General features: G+C 72.4%; 2 protein-coding genes across 2 annotated transcripts; both read left to right on the forward strand.

Annotated features, from left to right (window-relative positions):
- The first annotated feature begins 104 nt into the window (after nt 1-104).
- On the forward strand, nt 105-8,346 carry CRTC2 (CREB regulated transcription coactivator 2). Its single transcript, XM_035567463.2, has 15 exons — nt 105-275; nt 2,772-2,873; nt 3,026-3,142; nt 3,285-3,346; nt 4,256-4,324; nt 5,290-5,393; nt 5,513-5,542; nt 5,656-5,720; nt 5,951-6,000; nt 6,119-6,363; nt 6,787-7,232; nt 7,460-7,615; nt 7,695-7,739; nt 7,846-8,014; nt 8,138-8,346. Exons 1-15 carry the CDS (start codon nt 105-107, stop codon nt 8,344-8,346), a joined length of 2,040 nt encoding a protein of 679 aa, XP_035423356.2.
- Nucleotides 8,347-9,650: 1,304 nt separating this feature from the next.
- DENND4B (DENN domain containing 4B) lies at nt 9,651-20,850 on the forward strand. The gene is given in 32 exon segments (XM_050716659.1): nt 9,651-9,755; nt 12,149-12,349; nt 12,351-12,460; nt 12,540-12,792; nt 12,872-12,941; nt 13,264-13,388; nt 13,390-13,439; nt 13,517-13,759; nt 13,859-13,925; nt 13,999-14,057; nt 14,153-14,297; nt 14,412-14,587; nt 15,248-15,348; nt 15,447-15,616; nt 15,618-15,663; nt 16,339-16,484; nt 16,577-16,716; nt 16,794-16,917; nt 17,019-17,225; nt 17,304-17,432; nt 17,538-17,851; nt 17,853-17,926; nt 18,002-18,192; nt 18,194-18,234; nt 18,290-18,377; nt 18,482-18,589; nt 18,667-18,842; nt 19,267-19,651; nt 19,738-19,846; nt 19,943-20,108; nt 20,542-20,606; nt 20,705-20,850. Coding segments are annotated over 31 exon segments (4,413 nt in total). The 5' UTR covers nt 9,651-9,755; nt 12,149-12,160.
- Nucleotides 20,851-20,961: the final 111 nt, after the last annotated feature.

The following is a 20,961-nucleotide window of genomic DNA, read 5'->3' on the forward strand; positions in this document are numbered from 1 at the left end:
CTCTCCTCCCCGCGGCGGCGCCCGGCCCGCGGACTCCCCGCCCCAGCATGCCCCGCGCGGCGGCGGCGGCGGCGGCGGCGGCCGGAGCGGCCCGAGCAGGGAAGATGGCGGCGGCGGGCGCGGGGGCCGGGCCCGGGCCCGGTGCGGGTTCCTCGGCCGGCGCCGGGGCCTCGAACCCGCGGAAGTTCAGCGAGAAAATCGCGCTGCAGAAGCAGCGGCAGGCGGAGGAGACGGCGGCCTTCGAGGAGGTGATGATGGAGATCTGCTCCACACGGGTGAGCGCGGCCCGCCGCCGCCGCCGGATGCGCGCCGGGACGGGGCGGGGGGGGCCCGGGGGGGGCCCGGGGGGCGGGGGAGGGGGCCCGGGGGGGGAGGGGGGAGCTGGGGAGGGGGGACCGGGGCGGGGGGGGGGAATGGGGGTGTGGGGGGAACGGGGGGTAACGGGGATTTTCACGGGGGTTTAACGGGGGCTATGGGGGGGTAACGGGGGGGTAACGGGGATTTAACGGGGGCTTCAGCGCCCGGAGCGGGGGGGGGGGGTCCGGGGGGGAGCGGGGGCGCCGCCTGGGGGGGCCCGGGGGGGCCTGGAGGGGGCCGGGCTGGAAGGCAGCTCCCCGCCGGCCCCGCTTCCCCTTCCCCCCTGTTCTATTTTTTTTTTTTAATTCTTTGATCTTGACGCATTTTTTACCTCCTGGCCGTGGGTTCCCCACGCGGGTCCGCACGTGGCCGCCGCTGCCACGCGTGGGGGCCGTGGGCACCCCTCCCCCCCCCCCCGAACCGGGGCAGGACCGAGCCCCCGGGGGGGGGGTCCCGTGGCAGGGGGGGCTGCGGCCGCCCAGCCCCGCGCCTCTACCGGGGGCCGCGGCTTCCAAGGCACCGGCAGCGGCTGCTCGCGGCCCCCCCCCGTGGCCGGTGCCCCCCCGGGCTCCGTCCCCTCCGAGCGCCGGGTCGGCTCCCCCCGGGGAGCGGCGGATGCTTCGTCCCCGGAGATGCTTAAATTCAGCTCGGCCGGGGGCTGAGAAAACGGAGCGGGGCCGGTGCCACGCGCCTGCGCCCCCCCCCGCTGCCCCGTGCCCCGGGGGTCCCCGCTCGCAGCCCCCCCGGGGGGACCGAAACCCCGTTTTTTGGGGCTGAAGGAGCCGGGTCCCCCGCCCGGGGAGGCGGCACCGGGCTCTGCTCCGTGCCTCGCTCAGCGCCGGCCCCGCCGAGCCGGTGGGGATTGCGCCAGCCTTGCCGGGAGGAGGCTCTGGCCGCGGTTCAGCTGCCGGCGGCGCTGCTTGTGCCCGGCCCGTGGGGCGGGGGGGCTGCGTGGCCCCGTCCCCACGGCAGGGCAGCGCCGCGGGGTGGGGACCCCCCCGTGGGAGCGGGGGCAGAGGGCAGCCCGCGCTCGGGGCCGCGGGGAGGCTCCCCCGGGTGACGGGGACGCGGCTCCGGTGTCACCCCGAGCTCGGGGAGAACGGGGCAAAACCCCCCGGGGTTTTCTCAAATTTGGGCTGGAGACCCCCCGGGGCAGGCGAGGCGGCGGCCGCCGGTGACCCGAAGCCCACGGAGCCGAGGCTGCCCCGCGGGGCCGGCGGCCAGGAGCCGCCCCCGGCAGCCCCCGTTCCCCCGGTGGGTCCCACCCCGCTCCGCTCGGCGCCCCGCGGGCATCGCCGCTGAGTTTGGGAGGGGGCTGGAGCCTCGCGGGCGGTGTTTGCACAGCAAACAGCTGGTTAATGTGCAGCAGGGCCGCGCGAGGGAGGCGCCGCGCTGTCCTCGTCGCTCCCTCCACAACCCGCTCGCTGCACCGGGCAGCCCCGGCTGCTGTCCCCACACCGGGGCCGGCCCGCGGCCCCTCCGTGTCCCCCCTCCGTGTCCCCTGGGAGCCGCCGCCTCCTCCTGGGCTGCCCCAGCCCCTGTCCCTGCGGCTCCCGGGTCCGCAGCGGCCCCGCCGGTGTTTCCTGGCGCTCCCCCGGCCGCTCGCGGGCTCCTGCCCGGGTCCGGCCCCGTTTGGCCCCGCGGGGACCCGGGTGGAGGGGGGAGCAGGATCCCAGGACCTTAAGCCCCGCGCAACTCCTCGCGCTAATCCTGCGGTGCCCGCGCAGCCAGCTGTTGACTAAATCTCCCCCCTTTTTTTTTTTTTTTTGCTGTTGTTGTTTTTATTTATTTTTTGTTTTGTTTTTTTTCGCTGGATCTGGATTTCGCTGGTCGTAAGCTCGGGGATTTGCTGCTGCAGGTTTCCTGCCCGCAGCCTCCTCTGGGCTGCTCCCCGCGCTCTGGCACCTCGCTCCCGGGGTCCCGCTGGGCACGCTGCGTGCGCCGGGGCGGCTCCGGGCCCCAGCGGGGCGGTGGATTTGTGCTGGGAGCAGGGAGCCCGTCCTTCCCGGCGGGGCCCAGCCCCTTCCCAGCACCCAGGGAGGAGAAAACCGGCACCGGGCTGAGCCTCGGGCACACGGCCCCGGGGTCGGGGTCGGCGCTGGGGGTGCTCGTGGCTGCCCCGTGCCGCGGGGACCCCGCCGGGAGCGCGGCCGAGCCGTTCCCGGTTATCTCCCCCCTGTGGTTTTCACGGCTCCGTCCCTCGGCCTCCCCTGGCCTTGAGCGGGGCCGGCGGCGGGCGCGGGGCCGTCCTGACCCCACTGCGGGTCTGCGGCGCTGGCTGTGGGGCCGGCGGCGGGGGGGCGGCGTTCCTGCCCCTGCTGCGGGCCCTAATCCCGCCGGACGGCGCGGGGCTGGGGGCGCTCGGCCCCCCCCCGACTCTCCTCTCTCCTCCCTCTCCTCCCCTCGCGGCCCAGCTGCAGGCGCAGAAGCTGAGGCTGGCGCACAGCCGGGGCCCCTACTACAGCGGCTCGCTGCCCAACGTCAACCAGATCGGCAGCGGCGTCTCCGACTTCCAGGTGAGCGCCGGCGGCAGCGCGGCGAGAGGGCGGGCACCGCGGGGCCCGGGGGACGAGGGGATGGTTCCTCGTAACCCCCTCGTCCGCCCCGGGCCCGTTTGGGACCCTCCGTTGCGCCCGGGGTCTGATCCTGCCACCTCTCCTCCCCGCAGGGCCCCTTGCACTCGCCGCTGGACTCGACGCGCAGCACGCGGCACCACGGCCTGGTGGAGCGGGTGCAGCGGGACCCGCGCCGGATGATGTCCCCCCTGCGCCGATACGTGCGCCAGATATCCTTTCGCGGGCGTCCGTCCCTTTTCCCCGGGCTCCTGCCCCGCTCCCCGTGCCCCCCGGGGCTGGTCCCTGCAGGGCCGGGCGGCGTTGGCTGCGCCCGCTCGGCCGCCCCCGTTCGCTCCTTAACGCGCCTCCCACATCGACAGCTCGCCCTACGGCCCCACCTACCTGTCGCCCCCGCCGGAGCCCAGCTGGAGGAGGTAAAGACCCCAGGTCGCTGCTCTCGGCGCTTTTTTCCCTGCCCTCCAGCCCCCTCCGGGTGCCGTGCCCGGGGCCAGCCGTGTGCTAAGGAGGGCCGGGAGGCCGGGGACGGGGCCGGGAGGATTTTCGCGGCTTCCCCTGCGAGGGGAGGCTGGGAAACGCTGGGGGAGCGGGAGCAGCTCTGCCCCCCCCGATTCCTTCCCGGCGCTGTCCCACAGGCGGGTGTTTTTTCGGGAGAAACGCTGGGGCTTTTGGCAGCGAGCAGGCCCTGGCTCTGCTCCGTCCCTCCCGGATCCTTTCGGGGCCGGTTGGGCTCGGCTCGTCCTTTCAGAGCTCGCTCAGGGCTTCGTTCTCCAGCCTGCCCTTCCTCCTGGTGCGCGGCACAGCTCCTGCCTCCTTCCTCCTCCTCCTCCCTGGCCCCGGGCTGAGCCGTGGCAGCCCCGCACCACCCGGCACGGTGCTGAGCTCCAGGGCCGCTCCGTGCCGCGCGCTTTGGCCCCCGCCGCGATCTTCGGCCCGGGTCCGCGGCCCCGGCCCCATCCCGTGCCCCCGGTGCCCTCTGCGCCTCCCGGGGCAGAGCCCCTGCTCCGTGCCCAGCGGGGAGGTCAGGGGGGCTCCTCTCCTTCCCCCACACGGGCACTTTGGGTTCCTCTCGCTCCTCGCTCCTTGCCCAGGGCCGAGGAGGGGGGAGGCTGCTCGGGGACCCCCCGGCGCTGTCCCGTCGGAGCGTCGCGGCGCCAGCCCTTGTGGTGCCGCCGGGATTTCTCCCGCCGCGGGGCCTCGGCGCCCTCATGGGAGCCGCGGGGTGTAAACGAGCGGCTGTGCTCTGCACGGGGCGGCTGCTGGATGAGTTTTGGGGCCCCGTGGGGCGGCGCCCCCCAAGTAACCCCGCTGCTTTTCCCTGGAAGGACCATGCCCTGGGGGAACTTCCCCATGGAGAAGGGACATCTGTTCAGGCTGCCGTCCGCTCTCAACAGGTGAATGAGTTTTGATGTCGGTCTCTTCCCTGTCTTTGCCCTGAGCTCTGACCCGTCCCCAGGACCCCCAGGGCGGGCACAGCCCCCCAGGGAAGGGTCGGGGTCCCCAGGCTGCCCCAATGGGGCGGCCCCGGTGCCTCCGCGGGCTCCGTGGTCCCGCAGCATCCCTGAGGGCGCCGCGGCCGCAGGCTGGTCCCTGGGGCCAGCCACGCGCCAGCCCTCGGTGCCTGATGGGGTGGGGGCTCGCTGCAGCCCCCTCCCCAGGTCCCAGGAGCTCCTCGCCCCCCAGCTGGGCCCCGCAGGGGTGGGGGCTGCGTCCCATGGGCGCCCGGGGGGGGGGGGGGCTTCCTGCCTCCCAGCTGCACCACCGCCGAACAATGTCCCCGTTGTGCGCTCCCAGGACGCACCGGCAGCCCGGGCAGCCTTCTCCCAGCCCCTCCCCGCGCTCGTCCGCTTCGGGCCGACTAATTGGGAGCACAATGGGTGGTGGATCCCTCCGGGGCCCCCGGGGGGGGACAAAGGGACTGGGGGGGGGGGTTGCCCGTCCTCCTTGCTGGCCCCACGCTGAGGGGTGCGAGGGCCGCGGAGCCCTTGCTGCGGTGCTGGAGCTGCCCCAGGAGCGGGCAGCGGCTCCCCCTGGGAGGAGATGGGGCTGGGAAGAAGCCCCTGAGGTGGAGGGCGAGGGGCCCGGGGTGCTGACACACACCTGGGGCATCGCGTGGGGGGGGGAGTCCCCGCTTAGGGGCTCGGCGTCCCCGCTGCTGGCGGTCTGCAGGGGGCTGCGAGGGCGGCGCTCGTTCCTCCCACGCGCGCTCCCCGTCCCTCCGTCCCCTCGGGGGGCACCGGCTGCAGCCCTCCCGTGCCCGTCCCGTGCCCAGGGTGGCTTCCCCGGGCTGCGCCGGGGGGCCAGGCCCCAGGGTGCCCCCGCTCGGAGCCGGCTGACGGGCGCCCCTTCTTCCCGGCAGAACAAATTCCGACTCGGCGCTGCACACGAGCGTGATGAACCCGGCCCCGCAGGACGCCTACCTGGGCCCCTCGCAGGGCGCCCCGCCGCCCGGCCGCCGCGGCGGTGAGTCCCTGCCCTGCGCGGGGGGCCCCGAGCACCCCGAGTTACCCCGGAGGGGTCACTGCGCCCGCCCCCTCCGTCCCCGCCTGCTGAAGGTCTCTGGTTTGGTTTTTTATTTTCAGGTTTTCTGGACGGGGACGCGGACAGTAAAGGTAAGCGCCCGCCCTGGCGGCGCTCAGCACGGCGCGGGGCAGGATGGGGCAGCGGGTCGCTCCCCGCACTGCCCTCACCCTCTGCTCCCCCTCGCCAGTGTTTCTTTTCCAAGTGCCTCCCATCGAAGAGGGCTTCGACGACAACAAGCACTCGCTGAAGCCCTGGGACACCAAGAAGGTGGGTGCTGGGCCCCTTCCCCCCCGGGGGGGCTGCGCGCTGCTGCCGGGGGGGGGCCGCGGGGAAGCCGCCGCCGCGTCCCCTGCCCGGCCGCCTGCTTCCTGCCGGGGAGCGTTGCGACACCGGGGCCCGCGGTCTGCTTCCTGCCCCCAAACCGCGGCCGGCCCGGCCTGGGGGAGCGGGGCATAAACATCCTGGCCGCGCTTCACTCCTCCTCTCCGATTTCACAGCTCTCCTCGTCCTCAGCCCGGCCGCGCTCCTGCGAAGTCCCTGGGATCCAGTAAGTGCGGGGCTGGGCAGCCCCGGCCCGGGGTGGCTGCGGCCGGGGGGCTGGAGGATGTCGGAGGCGGCAGCGGCGCTCCCGCGCTGAGCTCGTCTCTCTTTTCCCCCTCCCCCAGCATCTTCCCATCCCCGGACCAGCCTGCCAACGTCCCCCTCATCCCCTCGGCCCTCAACACGGGGGGCTCGCTCCCCGACCTCACCAACCTGCACTTCCCCTCGCCGCTGCCCACCCCGCTCGACCCGGACGAGAGCGCCTACCCCAGCCTGAGCGGGGGCAGCAGCACCAGCAACCTGGCCAACACCATGACGCACCTGGGCATCAGCGGCGGCATGGGGCTGGGCACCGGCTACGACTCGCCAGGTGAGCGCCGGCCCCGGCCCGCGGCTCGGGGACGCCGCAGCCGGGACCCGGGGCCCAACGCTGCCGAGCCCGCCTGGCTCCGGGTCCTGCTGCCGGGGCTGGCACGGGGACGGCGGCGGTGCCGCGCCTGGAGCCGGCCGTTTGGGCCCAGGGGAACCGGCATCCCCGGCTCGTGCCGGGGCGGTCGTGGCAGAGATCGGCAGCTCCAGGTGGTCCCCGGTGGTCCCGGTGGGAGCCCGCCGTCCCCGTCCCCGGGCCGTGTGTGTTTGTGTCGCTGTCTCCATCGTTCTGGTCTCCTCCGTCACCTTCCATCCCATCCGGGGCAGACGGGGAGCCCCAGCCTGGCCCAGCCCGGGGAGGGGAGCCGGGGGCGGCGGCCTTTCCGTGGGTAACGGCGCTGTCTCTTCTTTTTTGTCCCCACAGGACTTACCTCACCTATGCAGAGCTCCCTGAGTAACCCGTCCCTGCAGTCCTCGCTTAGCAATCCCAACCTCCAGGCCTCCCTGCGCAGCCCCTCGCTCCAGTCCTCCCTCAGCAACCCCTCGCTGCAGTCCTCCCAGAGCAGCTCCTCCATCCCCTCCTCGCTCTCCAACCAGTCCCTGCCCTCCTCGCTCTCCTCCTCGCTCAGCAACCCCTCGCTGCCCACGTCCCCCCGCAGCCAGCCCATGCAGTCCTCCCCCAGCAACCCCAGCCTGCCCTCCGGCTTGAGCGCCTCCTCCTACCCCATGGTGCAGGCGTCCATAAGCACCTCGCCCCGCCGACGGGTCCCGCTCAGCCCCCTCACCCTCCCAATGGGTGGCGACTCCAGGAGGCAGCACCCCAAACAGTTCTCACCAACAATGTCACCCACATTGTCCTCCATCACCCAGGTATGCATGGTCCATCGCCCGCGCCGGCCCCCGCGCCGCGCGCCCGCCTCCGCCTCCTCCTTTCTGTCGTCTCCTTTCCATCCTCATCTCGGCCACCGACCCCCGCGTGCCGGCGGGGGCCGCGAGCGTTCCCCCATCCCGGCCGGTGCTGGGCGCCCTGAAACTTCAAAAAGGGGGGGGGGCACGGGGGGAGCGCCCACTGACCCCCGGCTCCGCTCTGCTCGCAGGGGGTGCCCCTGGACACCAGCAAGCTGCCGGCCGACCAGCGCCTCCCGCCGTACTCCTACAGCCAGCCCGGCCTCATCCTGCCGTCCCAGCCGCAGCCCGGGCAGAAAACCCTGCACCAGCCCCCCCAGCAGCCGCCTCTGCCCCCAGCCCCGCCGGCGCGGCCCCCCTGGCCCCCCCGGCGCGGCCGCCCAGCGCCCCTACGCCCCCCAGTACCAGCCTGACGCCTCCCTGCAGCACCCGCCGCTGGGGCAGCCGCTGGGCGACTTCGGCATCGGCAGCGTGAGTGCCTTGGGGGGGGGGGGGGGGGGCAGGGGGCTCAGGGGATGGGGTTGGGGGGGGGGGGTGTTTCGGGGTCGCGCAGCCCCACAGCGGCCTCTCCCCGCAGTTCGAGCAGTTCGGCATGGGGGAGAGCCCCACGGGCAACAGCGGCGCCTTCCCCGAGGAGCTGGGGTCGCTGTACCCCCCCGGCGAGAGCTACGACCCCCACGTCCTCAACCGGCAGAACCTGAGCAACTGCGGCCGCCACGGCCCCGTCCCCAACATCATCCTCACCGGTGGGTGCGGGCTGGGGGGGGGACGCACCACGGGCTGGGGGGGGAGACGAGCTGCTTGGGGTGGTGGTGGTGGGGGGGGGGGTGTCCTTGCCCGCTTGGCACCGACGGCGCCGCTGCCCGCAGGGGACTCGCCGCCCGGCATCTCCAAAGAGATCGCGACGGCGCTGGCCGGCGTGCCGGGCTTCGAGGTGGAGGCGGCGGCGCTGGGGCTGGAGGAGGACCTGAAGATCGAGCCCCTCAGCCTGGACGGACTGAACATGCTGAGCGACCCCTACGCGCTGCTCACCGACCCCGCCGTCGAGGACTCCTTCCGCACCGACCGCCTGCAGTGACCCCCCCGCCCCCCCAGGGCTGCCCCCCCCCCCCCCCCGCACACACACACACGACACCCCCTCTTTTTTTTTTTTTTTTTTTTCCCTCCTCCTTCTCTCCATAACGGGGAGGGGGGGGGGGGTTGGCCAGGGGGGGCCCCAGCCCTACAGCGGGCGCTGTGGGGCCAGCCCCATAACCCGGTGGGGACAGGGGGCTCAGCGCCCCCCCCCCCCCGGCACCGGCGTGGCCGAGGGCGGCTGTACATAAACCCCATAGGTAGAGCCTGGGGGGGAGGGGAGGGGGGGGCGCTCCGTTTTGGTGTTGTTTTCCGGCTAATCATCATGTTTAACGAGAAATTCCGCTCCCCGTCCCCCGCTACGCCGCGTATGCACCCCCCAGACCCCCCCCCCAGCCCCACGGGACCCCCGGGGCGCGGGCACAGCACTTCCACTCGGGGCCCCTCGGCAGGGCGCGTGGGGGGGCCCCGGCCACGGCGGCAGGGTGATGGGGGGGGGGAGGCACCGGGGGCCCCAGGACCGCGCTCCCCCCGCCGAGGAGGAAGCCAGAGTGATTTATTATTATTATTATTTTTTAAAATATATTATATGTTAATTAAAAGCTCCGCGTGATGGTGATTTTGGGGGGGGGGGGTGTGCGGTGAGGATGGGGGGAGAGCCTGTACTTGGGGGGGGGGGGTGTCCCTGTGGATAATGGGGTGCTGGGGGGGGAACAGGGTTGGGGGGGTGGCGATCCTGGCAATTTTGGGGGTGTTGATCTTGGCAACTTTGTGGGTATCCAGAAGGGGGGGGGGGGGATCTTGGCAGTTTTGAGGTGCTGGGGGGGGACCTGGGAGGGTCCTGGCAGTTTTGGGGTTCCTGGGTGCTTTGGGTTTTGGGGGGTGGGGCTGGGGATTCCAGGGAGTTTTTTGGGGGTGCTGGGGCTGTCCTATGAGTTTGGGGGGTCAGGGGGGGCCTGGGGAGGTCCCATGAGGTTTTGGGGCGTTGGGGGTGTGCTGGGGGTGTCCTATGAGTTTTGGGGGTTGGGGGGGCCTGGGGATGTCCCATGAGTTTTAGGGGGTTCGGGGGGGTCTGGGGGTGTCCCATAAGGTTTTGGAGGCCCCGGGTGGGTCTGGGGGTGTCCCCTCACTTTTGGGGTGCCGGGGGGGGCCTGGCAGCTTTGGGGGCGTTGGGGCCCAAGGGGGGTCCCCAAGGGCTTTCTGCCGGCTTTGGCGCCCCGGCGAGGGTGGGGAGGGGGGGTCCCGGTTCCCAAGGCTCCGTGGGGGGGGGTCCCGGTTCCCGGTTCCCGGGGGGGGCCCGGCGGCTGCAGAGCGTCCTCCCGGCCGGCAGGTGCCGGTGGCGGCGGCGGCGGCGGCGGGGCCGGGCGGCGGTAACGGCCCCGGCGGAGCGAGGCGGCCCGGCCCGGCCCGCAGGTACCGGGGGGGCCCCGGCGGGCGGCGGCGGCGGCGGCGGGGGCGGGGGTCGGGCCGGGGGCGGGGGGGGCGGGGGGAGTGGGGGGGGGACCGGGGCCGTGGGGGGCACGGGGGCGGCTCTGGGGGGCACGGGGGCTGCTGGGGGGCGCAGGGCTCTATAGGGGGTGTAGGGCCCGGTGGGGGGGGCATAGGGCCTGCCAGGGAGCCATAGGGCCTGCTATGGGGTCTGCAGGGTCTGCCAGGGGGCTATAGGGCCTGCTGTGGGGTGCATAGGGCCTGCTATGGGGTCTGCAGGGTCTGCCAGGGGGCTATAGGGCCTGCTGTGGGGTGCCATAGGGCCTGCTATGGGGTCTGCAGGGTCTGCCAGGGGGCCATAAAGCTTGCTATGGGGTCTGCAGGGCCTGCTGTGGGGTGCCATAGGGCCTGCTATGGGGTCTGCAGGGTCTGCCAGGGGGCTATAGGGCCTGCTGTGGGGTGCCATAGGGCCTGCTATGGGGTCTGCAGGGTCTGCCAGGGGGCTATAGGGCCTGCTATGGGGTCTGCAGGGTCTGCCAGGGGGCTATAGGGCCTGCTGTGGGGTGCATAGGGCCTGCTATGGGGTCTGTAGGGCCTGCTGTGGGGTCCACGGGGCTGGCTGTGGGTGCACAGGGCTTGCAGTGGGGTGCAGAGGGGCAGCTCAGGGGGCTATAGGGCCTGCTATGGGGTCCGTAGGGTCTGCTATGTGGTCCATAGGGCCTGCTGTGGGTGCATAGGGCCTGCCATGGGTGCAGGGGGGCAGCTGTGGGTGTACAGGGCCTGCTGTGGGGTCCAAAGGGCTGGCTGTGGGTGCATAGGGCCTGCTATGGATGTATAGGGGCAGCTGTGGGGTGCGTACAGCCTGCTGCAGGGGGCATAGTGGGGTATGTAGGGCCTGCTGTTGGGACATAGGGGCAGCTGTGGGGTGCATAGAGCCTGCCACAGGGGGAATAGGGCCTGCTGTGGGGTCATTGCGCCTGCTGTGGGTACATAGGGGCAGTTGGGGGGTGCACAGTGCCTGCTACAGGGTGCATAGGGCCTGTTGTGGGGTCCAAAGGGCTGGCTGTGGGTGCGTAGAGACTGCTACGGCTGTATAGGGCCCGCTGTGCGGTGTGTAGAGCTGTCAGAGCACATAGAGCCCGCTGTGGGGTGTGTAGGGCTGTCAGGACACGTTGGTTTCCCGATGCCCCCGTTTCCACCCCACCGTTTCCAGCCTGAGGCAGGTGCAGGGAGGCTGCCCGGCATGGGGTGGCCGTGGGGCATGCTGCAACCCTGCCAGCCCCATGGGGCAAAGGACACGCCGTGGGGCAGAGGGCACGCAGTGGGGCAGGGTCCCCATGCCCTGTAGGGCAGGCTCACCCTATAGCCGGCCCTGCAGCCCTGGCAGAGGCCGGGTCCTGCCCCGGGGCTCTGGGGGAGTGCAGTCGGGGTCCCTTGGGGCTGGGAGACCCCAGGATCAGGGCTCCCGATGTCTCCTGCGGGCTCTCAGTGGGGTGCCCTGCTGTGGGGTGGGCGGGCTGCCAGATGGGGGCACAGCCCCCGTGCCCTCCGAGGCCGATTCCTCCCCACAGAGCTGGGCTGCAGGAGACTTAATCGGGAGGCAGCCTGCGTCGCCGCAGCCCGGCCGTCATCACGCGGCGCTGGGCTAAAAATACCCGGGCGGCAGCCAGCGGGCCCGGGGTGCCGGCCCCGGGGTCCCCAGGGTCCCCAGGGTCCCCGGGACAGGGATGGGGACAGGGACAGGCTGCGCCTTGCCCACGCAGGGGATGCTGGCTGTGCCCCCCCTCCCCAGTTAATTGGGTGTCCTCGGACCCCCGTCCTGGGGTCGCAGGTCCCGTGGGGACACGGCGGCTGCTTTGGTTCCTGCTCCGGGTGTGCATGCACGGGGCTGGGACCGGTCCCATCGCCCGGTGTCACACCCCGGTGCCGTGTGGCCCCCCCCACGGTGACAGCCCCCCGGCTCAGGGCTTCGTCGCCCGCTTCCTTCCCCTTTCCAGCCGCACTGCGCAGCGCGGTACACAAGTCACCCTGGGCGAGCGGGGGACGTGGGGACCAGCTCCCAGCCGGGGGGGGCTGCGCCACAACCCCGCAGGACCCCCATCTCCTGTGTGCCGTGCATCCCCCCGTGCTCGGGGTGGGGGCACGGCCCCAGCCCCTCTGTCGGTGCCAGCTTCCCCGTCCCCTCGCCGCGCAGCGTGACCGGCAAACAGGAAGCCTCCTCCCTTCCCGTCCCCGGCGCTTTCGCCCCGTCAGCTCCGCCGCCTGCGTGCCCCACGGCCGCCGACTGCTTGCCGTGGGGCGCCCCACGGCACCTGGGTCCCGCGGGCAGGGCGGGGGTCCGGGTGCGAGCTGTGCCGCTGCCCGCCGCCCGTCCCCAGATGCCGTGAGCCATGTCGGACGAGAAGCCCCCGCAGCTGGTGGACTACTTCGTGGTGGCCGGACTGACGGACGCCTCGCGGCCGCTGGAGGACGAGAACCAGCAGCAGCGCCCGGCCCGGCCCAGCGAGCCCATCACCGACGTGGCCGTCATCATCCGCTCGCAGGGCGAGGAGGTGCCGCACGGCTTCACCTGCATCGAGAGCCACCACCTCAGGGCACCCCGTGGACCTCAACGCCGGGCTGCTCAACAACCCGCAGATGTTCATCTGCTACAAGCGGGGCCGGGACAAGCTGCCCCTCATCGAGCTGGGGTGCGTCCCCGCGCCCCTGGGGGGGGGGGGGAGTTCCGAGCTCTCCCCCAGGTCCCTCTCACTGCCCCCCTCTCCGCAGGGTGCACTACGAGGGGAAGGACCGTCCCAAGCCGGGCTACACCATCCTGGACACGACGCCCTACAGCCGCTCGGCCAACCTCAACTCGGGGGGCCCGGGGCACCAGCGCACCTTCCTGGTGTACCGGCGGGCGGCCGAGCCCCAGGGCCACAACGCGCTGGGGGTGACCGACATCTGCCTCATCATGCCCAGCAAGGGCGAGAGCACCCCGCACACCTTCTGCCGCGTGGACAAGAACCTCAACACCAGCATGGTGGGCGCGGGACCCCCCCCCCCCTTTTTTCCCCGGCGGGATGCCGCCTGCACTCACCCGCTGCGCTCCCTCCTTGTAGTGGGGCCCGGCCTTGTTCCTGTGCTACAAGATCGCCATGGCCAAGGCCAACACGCTGGTGTACGAAGCAGGTAGGGGGGGCTGCGGGCTGGGGGGGGTGGCTGGGGGCGGGTGGGGGTCACGGGCTTGCGTGGGAGCTGGTGGTGGCTCCGCCTTCGCCACCCAACCGCTCTCGTGCTCCTCAGCGGGGTGGGGATGGGAAAGGTTTGGGTGGAGGTGAGGGTGGGAGATGGTACCCAGCCGCCACCTGCAAGCGAAACAGCCTCAATTTGGGGAAGATTCATGTAATTTATGGCCGTTAGCCCGACCGGCGGCACCTCGCTGCCCTGCTGCATCTCCGTGTGCGTGGGGAGAGGGGATCCCTGCTGCAGCGCCGTCCTTCTGTCGGCGCAGGGCTGCTGGGGCGCTACCCCGAGCAGGACAGTGAGTCCTTCCCGCTGCCCGAGTCCGTGCCCGTCTTCTGCCTGCCCATGGGCGCCACCATCGAGAGCTGGCCAGCCGACACCAAGTACCCGCTGCCCTGTCTTCTCCACCTTCGTGCTGACCGGCGCCTCGGGCGACAAGGCGAGGCGGGGATCCGGGGCTGGGGGGGTGTCGGGGGGGGGGGGGTCGCACCCTGACTCCCCCCCGTCCCCTCGGCGTGCAGGTCTACGGGGCCTGCCATCCAGTTCCACGAAGCCTTCGCCCGCGAGCGGCTGTCGGAGAAGCAGCGGCTGCGGCTGGGGCTGCTGAGCGTGGTGGACCGGCGGCCCATCGGCGGCCGCTCGGTGCAGACCCGCAAGAGCATCTGCGTCCTCTCCCACTGGCCCTTCTTCGACGTCTTCCGCAAGTTCCTCATGTTCATCTACCGCTACTCCATCTCGGGGCCCCACGTGCTGCCCCTGGAGACGTGAGCGCTGGGCAGGGCGGGGAGGTGGCCCCGCGGACCCCCGGTGCCACCCCGTCGCCCACCGGCCGCCCTCGTGTCCCCCCCCCCCCCCCGTTGCAGGCACATCTCGCACTTCATGCACAACGTCCCCTTCCCGTCCCCGCAGCGCCCGCGCATCCTGGTGCAGGTGCGTCGCCGTGCCCGTGCGCCCCGCGGTGCCCGGCGCGCTCCCGGCTCACCGTGCCCCCCTGTCCCCGCAGATGTCCCCGTACGACAACCTGCTGCTGTGCCAGCCCGTGTCCTCCCCGCTGCCGCTCAGGTGGGGACAGCCACGGGGTGGGGGGGGGCTGGGGAGGCGGGGGACACCCGGGGACACCCTGCTGACGCCCCCCCGCCCCGTCCCCGTCCCCGCAGCGGGGCCAGCTTCCTGACGCTGCTGCAGAACCTGGGAGCCGACAACGCGGTGACGCTGCTGGTGGCCGTGCTGACCGAGCAGAAGCTGCTCATCCACTCGCTGCGCCCCGACGTGCTCACCAGCGTGGGCGAAGCCCTGGTCTCGGTGAGTGCCGGGGGTTATTGGGGGGGGGGGTGGGTGGGTGGAGGGGGGGTCCGGCGGCGCCAGCTGCGCCGTGCCCCCCGTGGCGCCGCGCTGACCGCCCTGTCCTGTCCCCAGATGATCTTCCCCCTGCGCTGGCAGTGCCCCTACATCCCGCTGTGCCCGCTGGCGCTGGCTGACGTGCTGAGTGCCCCCGTGCCCTTCGTTGTAGGCATCCACTCCAGCTACTTCGACCTCCACGAGCCCCCCAAGGACGTCATCTTCGTCGACCTGGACACCAACAACATCTTCCAGTGAGTGTGGCACCCGTGGCTGCGGGGGGATGTGGGGGGCACGCTGCGGGGAGTCCCCCCCCAAGGGGGCTGCGGGGGGCTCTGCTCTCTGCCAGTGTTGTGGGGGGGCTGGTTACCAGGGTTAGGGAGGGGGCTGGGGGTGCTGGGGTGCTGGGGGCTGGGGTTTTGGGGTGCTGCGGTGTTGGGGTGCTTGGGGAGATGGGGGTGTTGGGGTGCTGGGGGTGTTGGGGTGCTGAGTGCTGAGGTTTTGGGGTGCTGTCGTGCTGGGGTGCTTGGGGAGATGGGGCTGATGGGGTGCTAGGGTGCTGGGGGTGTTGGGGTGCTGGGGGGTGTAGGGGTGCCAGTTGTTGGGGTGCTGGGGTGCTACTCGTTGGGGTGCTGGGGGTGCTGGGGTGCTGGGGGTGCTGGGGATGTTGGGGTGCTAGTTGGTGAGGTGCGAGGGTGCCAGGTATTGGGGGTGCTGGGGATATTGGGGGTGTCGGGGGAGGCCGGGGGTGCTGAGGCCCTTGCTCTGCCGGGCTGCCAGGGTGTTGGGGTGCTGGGGCTGTGAGGATGCCGGGGGTGCTGTGCTGCCGGGGGCACCGGGACAACGGGGTGCTGGGGGTGCCGGGCACCGGGGGGGAGCCGGCGGTGCTGCCCCCCGTTCTGTCCCTCCCCCAGGAGCGAGGAGCGCAAGCTGCTGTCCCCGCGGGCGCTGCCCCGCCGGCCCTGCAAGGTGCTGCTGGCCTCGCTGCACAGCCTGTCCCAGCAGCTGCACGAGAGTGAGCGGGGACTGGGGGGGACACACGGGGGGGGGGGGGGCTGGGACTCACGTGGGGGGGCTGGCACCCACATCTGCCCCCCCCCCACCCCCCCGCAGTGTACAACAAGCCGGTGGAGGAGGCGTCGCTGGAGTTCCTGCTGACCGACTACGACCTGGTGTACGGGCGGCGCAAGCAGCTGGAGCTGGAGATCCGGGCGGCGTTCCTGCGCTTCATGGCCTGCCTGCTCAAGGGCTACCGCTCCTTCCTGCAGCCCATCGCCCCCGCGCCCCCCTGAGAAGAGCCGCGAGACCGCCAACCTCTTCCTGCTGCAGGGTGGGCGGGGGGCTGGGGGCGGAAGGGGGTTGGAAGGGGGGGGAGAGGGGTCTGGAGGGGTCAGTTGGGGGGGTCTGGAGGGGATGAGGGGCATCTTTGGGGGGCTCAATGGGGGTCTGGGGGGGATGAGGGGCATCTTTGGGGGGCTCAGTGGGGTCTGGAGGGGATGAGGGGCGTCCTGGGGGGCTTGGTGGGGGTCTGGAGGGGCTGAGGGGCATCTTTGGGGGGCTCAATGGGGGTCTGGGGGGGATGAGGGGCATCTCTGGGTGGCTTGGTGGGGGTCGGGGGGGCTGAGGGGCATCCTAGGGGGCTCGGTGGGGGTCTGGAGGGCTTGGTGGGGGTCTAGAGGGGTTGGTGGAGGTCTCTGGAGAGGTTGGTGGAGGGTCTTGGAGGGGTTTTAGTGGGAATCTGGACATGTTGGTGGGGGTCTGGGGGCTCGGTGGGGGTCTGGAGGGGTTGGTTGGGGTCTGGGGGGCTCGGTGGGGACCTGGAGGAGGTGGTTGGGAGCTGGAGAGGTCGGTGAGGGTCTGGAGGGACTGGTGGGCATCTGGGGGGGTTGGTGGGGGGCTGGAGAGCTTGGTGGGGATCTGGGGGGCTGAGGGGCATTTTGGGGATCCAGGCGGGGTGTCAGGACGGCCCTGACCCTGCTGCCCCCCCCCGTGGTGCCCCCCCCAGGCTTCCTGAAGTCGCGGGAGCGGGCCTACCAGAAGTTCTACGGGCAGCTGCTGCGCACGCAGCTCTTCACGCAGTTCATCGAGGACTGCTCCTTCGCCAGCGACCGCTACACCTGCCTTGAGTTCTTCGACAGCTGCGTGGACAAGGTGGGGCCTGGCCTCACGCCGTGTCCCCGTCCCATCCGGGGGGGGGGGGGGGGCAGCCCGCGGTGACACCGCCGCCGCCGCCCCCTCCCCAGGTGCAGGTGGAGCTGGAGAAGCCGGAGGACGTCCCCTTGATGGAGCTGGACGACTCGCACGGCAGCGAGCACACCGTCTTCATCATGCCCCCCGAGGAGCCCACCGGCCCCGACGGCAGCGAGCTGCCCGCCTCCTACTGGTGAGACCGCCCCCAAACTCCCCCAAACCCCCCCCCCGAACCCCCCCAAAACCCCACTGAGCTGTGCCCCCCCCCAGCTACGACGGCTTCCCCACGCTGCGCCCCGAGCTGCTGGAGCCCGCGCAGGACCTGCTGATGGCGCAGCTGTGCCAGGCGCGGAGCAGCGCGCCCAGCAGCCCGGCCCCGCGCCGGACCAAGCAGGTGGGGCCGTCGGTGCCACGAGCTCGCCGCGCTCAGCGCCGTGCCCCCGGGGGGTTCAGCACCGGGTTGGGGACACCCACCCGCCCTCTTCCCTCGCCCAGGAGATGAAGGTGGCCCAGCGCGTGGCGCAGAAGTACTTCGGGGTGCCCGACATGTGGGCCAAGTGCCTGCTGGGCCACTGCTACGGGCTGTGGTTCATCTACCTGCCCACCCACGTGCGCGCCGCCCCCTCCAAGGTGCGGGCGCTGCAGCTGGCCTACGAGGTGCTGCGCAAGATGGAGACCCACAAGGTGGTGCTGCCCGACGAGGTAGGCGACCCCCCCCGCTGCAGGGACAAGGATGGGGGGGGGGGGGGCTCCTTCTGACCCTCCCCCACATGCCCCCAGGTCTGCTACCGCATCCTGATGCAGCTGTGCGGGCAGTACGGCGAGCCGGTGCTGTCGGTGCGGGTGCTGCTGGAGATGAAGCGCGCCGGCATCGTCCCCAACACCATCACCTACGGATACTACAACAAGGTGACGGCGGGGGGGGGGGGGGCGCACCGGGGTGGGGGGGGGCACTGGGGGGGTGCCTCCTGGGTCCTGACCGTGTCCCCGTGTCCCGTCCCCCCCCCGTGGCAGGCGGTGCTGGAGAGCAAGTGGCCGGCCAGCACCCAGGGGGGGCGGCTGCGCTGGGCCAAGCTGCGCAACGTGGTGCTGGGGGCGGCGCAGTTCCGGCAGCCCCTGCGGCAGCGGCAGCGGCAGGCAGGTGAGCTTGGGGGGGCTACGGAACGGGGGGGGGGGGGACAGCGATGGGGGTGCCGCCCCCGCTGCCACCCCCTCCTTGTCCCCGTGCAGAGCTCCAGGAGCCCCCCGCGCCCCCCCCGGCCCCGCGCCGCCCTGCAGCGCCAAACCACCTGGGCCGGCCGCAGCCTGCGGGACCCCCCCCGCGGCCCCCCAGCTGGTGAAGAGCGGCAGCCTCAGCTTCCCCCGCGCCGAAGCCACCACTTTGGAAGCCGGAGTCGGACAGAGTGAGTGGGGCTGGGCCGGGCAGGGGGCGCTGGGGGGGGCCCGGACCCCCCCACCGCCCCCTCTGCCCCCCGCAGTGCTGCGAGCCCTGGGCGCGCCGGAGCCCCCCCGGGTGCGGGACGCGGCGCCTGCCTCGGCCGAGGGCAGCCTGTCAGACGTCAGCTTCGCCACCGACGAGAGCGAGCGGGCGGACGAAGCGGGGGCGGCGGGGGCCGGCGGGGGCCGACGGGAGGCGGAGAGCGGGGGCACGCCGCGGCGGGGGCTGGCAGGCCAAGCTGCAGCAGCTGCTGTCCCCCGGCAAGCGACCCTCGCCCCGGCACGCCGCCGATGGCCACGGCGGCCCCCGGGACGGCGGCGGCACCGAGCAGCGGGACCGGGACCCCCCCCCAGCGCCGCAGCCCCATGGACACCCTGCTGCACCCCCGGGAGCGCCCCGAGTCCACCGCCTCCGAGGTACCGCCCCCCTGGGCTGGCGTTGGGGCGCGGTGGCGGCCCCGTTCTCCCGGCGTTGGCACGGCTGTGCCCCTGTCCCCGCATGTCCCCGCGTGTCCCCGCAGAGCTCCGTCTCGCTGGGCAGCGAGTTTGACTTCTCGGAGACGTCGCTGGGCAGCCACAAAGCCGCGGAGCCCCCCGGGGACGTGGCGCAGGAGCCCCCCGCTGTGGAGGTGAGCGTGGGGGCCGGGCTGGGGGGAGCTCAGCTGGGGGTCTATGGGGGGGCTGACGGTGTCGGCGGTGCCGCCAGGTGCTGCTGTCCAGCTGCTCGCGGTGCCAGGGCTGCGGCTCGCTGGTGTACGACGAGGAGGTGATGGCAGGCTGGACCTCGGACGACTCCAACCTCAACACCACCTGCCCCTTCTGCGACCGCGCCTTCGTGCCCTTCCTCAGCATCGAGATCCTGGACTTCCAGCAGGCCCCCAGGTGGGCACCCCCCGTGTCCTCGGTGGCCCCTGTCCTGCCGTCTTCTGGGGAAAACGCTCTGCAGCCCTGTTGTGTCCCTTCTCCGTACCTGGTGTCCCCACCTGCCATCCCCTCTGCTGGCCTAATGCCCCCGTCTGCCCCTGGTGTCCCCTGTCCATCTCTGGTGTCCCCTACCCATCCCCGAAGTCCCCTGTCAGTCCCTGGTGTCCCCTGCCCGTCCCCCTGTCCATCCCTGGTGTCCCCTATCCATCCCTGGTGTCCCCTGTCCGTCCCTGGTGTCCCCTACCCATCCCCAAAGTCCCCTGTCCATCCCCGGTGTCCGCCATCCTTCCATCCTCAGGCATCCATCCCTCTGCAGCCGTAACGTCCCCTGCCCACCCCCGCTGTTGTCCCCGCTGTCCCTAACCCCCTCTTCCCTGCGCAGCGGGGCCGAGGACGGCTCCGTGCCCGCCCCGGCCACGCAGGGCCCCGTGCTCAGCGACCGCCACCGGTGCCTGGCGCTGGACGACGCCGAGCAGGAACCGGGACCTCCCCCGGGGCTGTGCAACGGCTGCGCGGAGCAGGCGGCGCGGGGCCCTCCGCGGCGGCAGGAGCGGGTGGCCTTCGCCTACCTGAGCCCGCTGGTGCTGCGCAAGGAGCTGGAGAGCCTGGTGGAGAACGAGGGCAGCGAGTGCCTGGCGCAGGCGGCGCTGGTGGACAGCCACCCCATCCTCTACTGGAACCTGCTCTGGTACTTCCAGCGCCTGGGGCTGCCCAGTAACCTGCCGCGGCTGCTCCTGGGCTCGCAGCACGTGGCGGCCCCCCCGCAGGTAACGGGGGGGGGGGGGCTCTCTTTGGGGCGGGGGGATGGGGGGGGGGCCCGGCCCGGCCCTGTGCCCACCGCCGTGTCCCGCAGGCGCAGCCGCCCGACGCCGCCGCCTCGGTCGGGGTGCGCTTGTTGTGGGACGTCCTCGTCCCCGAGCCCGACAGCGTCCCCCCGCTCTACGTGCTCTGGAGGTTTCACAGTGAGTTTTTTTTTTTTGGGGGGGGGAGAGGCAGGGTGAGGAGGGGGGTGCTGACCCCCCCCGCCCTGACGTGCCGCACCCCCCCCCCCCCCAAAGGTAACGTCCCCGGCCGCCTGCAGGCCTGGCAGCACCACGAGCACCCCTTCTCGCTGGCCTTCCTGGAGGCCGTGCTGAGGCACGTGGGGCTGAGCGAGGTGCACAAGGCCATCGCGCTCTTCCTCGACACGCCGCCCGCGCACGGCGGCCCCCGGCACACGCAGAGGTACCCCGCCCCCAATCCTAACCTCCCCCCCAGTCCTAACCCCCCCCCCTCAATCCTAATCCCTCCCCTCTATCCTAAACCCCCCCCCAATCCTAACCCCCCCGTCAATCCTAACCCCCCCATCATCCTAACCCCCCCCCTCAATCCTAACCCCCCCCATCCTAAACCCCCCCCCTCAATCCTAACCCCCCCAATCCTAACCCCCCCCTCAATCCTAACCCACCCCATCCTAACCCCCCCCTCAATCCTAACCCCCCCATCATCCTAACCCCCCCCATCCTAAACCCCCCCTCAATCCTAAACCCCCCCCATCCTAACCCCCCCCTCAATCCTAACCCCCCCCCTCAATCCTAACCCCCCACCCCAATCCTAAACCCCCCCGGGGGGGGGGGGCTGCGTGCCACCCCCTCACCTCTCTGCCCCCCCCCCCCAGGAGCATCTACAGGGAGATCCTCTTCCTGATGCTGGCGGCGCTGGGCCGGGAGCACACGGACATCGGTACGGGGTGATGGAGGAAGGGGGGGGGGTGAGGGGGGGTGCAGGGGGGGGTTGGGGGGGGCCGTGGCCGTGCTGATGCCCCCCCCCCGTCCCCGCAGCCGCCTTCGACAAGAAGTACAAGTCGGCCTACGCCAAGCTGGCGGGCAGCCTGGGCAAGGAGGAGCTGCGGCGGCGGCGGGCGCAGCCCCCCAGCTCCAAAGCCATCGACTGCCGCAAGAGCTTCGGGGCCACCCTGGAGTGTTAGGGCCGGGGGGGGATGGGGGGGGGGCACGGGGGGGGCAGGGCCCGGCCCCGCAGCCCGCACACGGGGGGGCGGGGGGGTCCCACCGCAGCCCCCCCCCCCCCCCCCACCCGC

Source organism: Cygnus atratus, unplaced genomic scaffold (genome assembly GCF_013377495.2).
Source record: "Cygnus atratus isolate AKBS03 ecotype Queensland, Australia unplaced genomic scaffold, CAtr_DNAZoo_HiC_assembly HiC_scaffold_150, whole genome shotgun sequence".
Lineage (NCBI taxonomy): Eukaryota > Metazoa > Chordata > Aves > Anseriformes > Anatidae > Cygnus > Cygnus atratus.

Coding starts and splice junctions, on each gene's coding strand:
- CRTC2 (XM_035567463.2), top strand. CDS start 105: ATGGCGGCGGCGGGCGCGGGGGCCGGGCCCGGGCCCGGTGCGGGTTCC. Junction 6,364..6,786: donor CACCGGCTACGACTCGCCAG/GTGAGCGCCGGC, acceptor TTGTCCCCACAG/GACTTACCTCACCTATGCAG. Junction 8,015..8,137: donor CCCCAACATCATCCTCACCG/GTGGGTGCGGGC, acceptor CGCTGCCCGCAG/GGGACTCGCCGCCCGGCATC.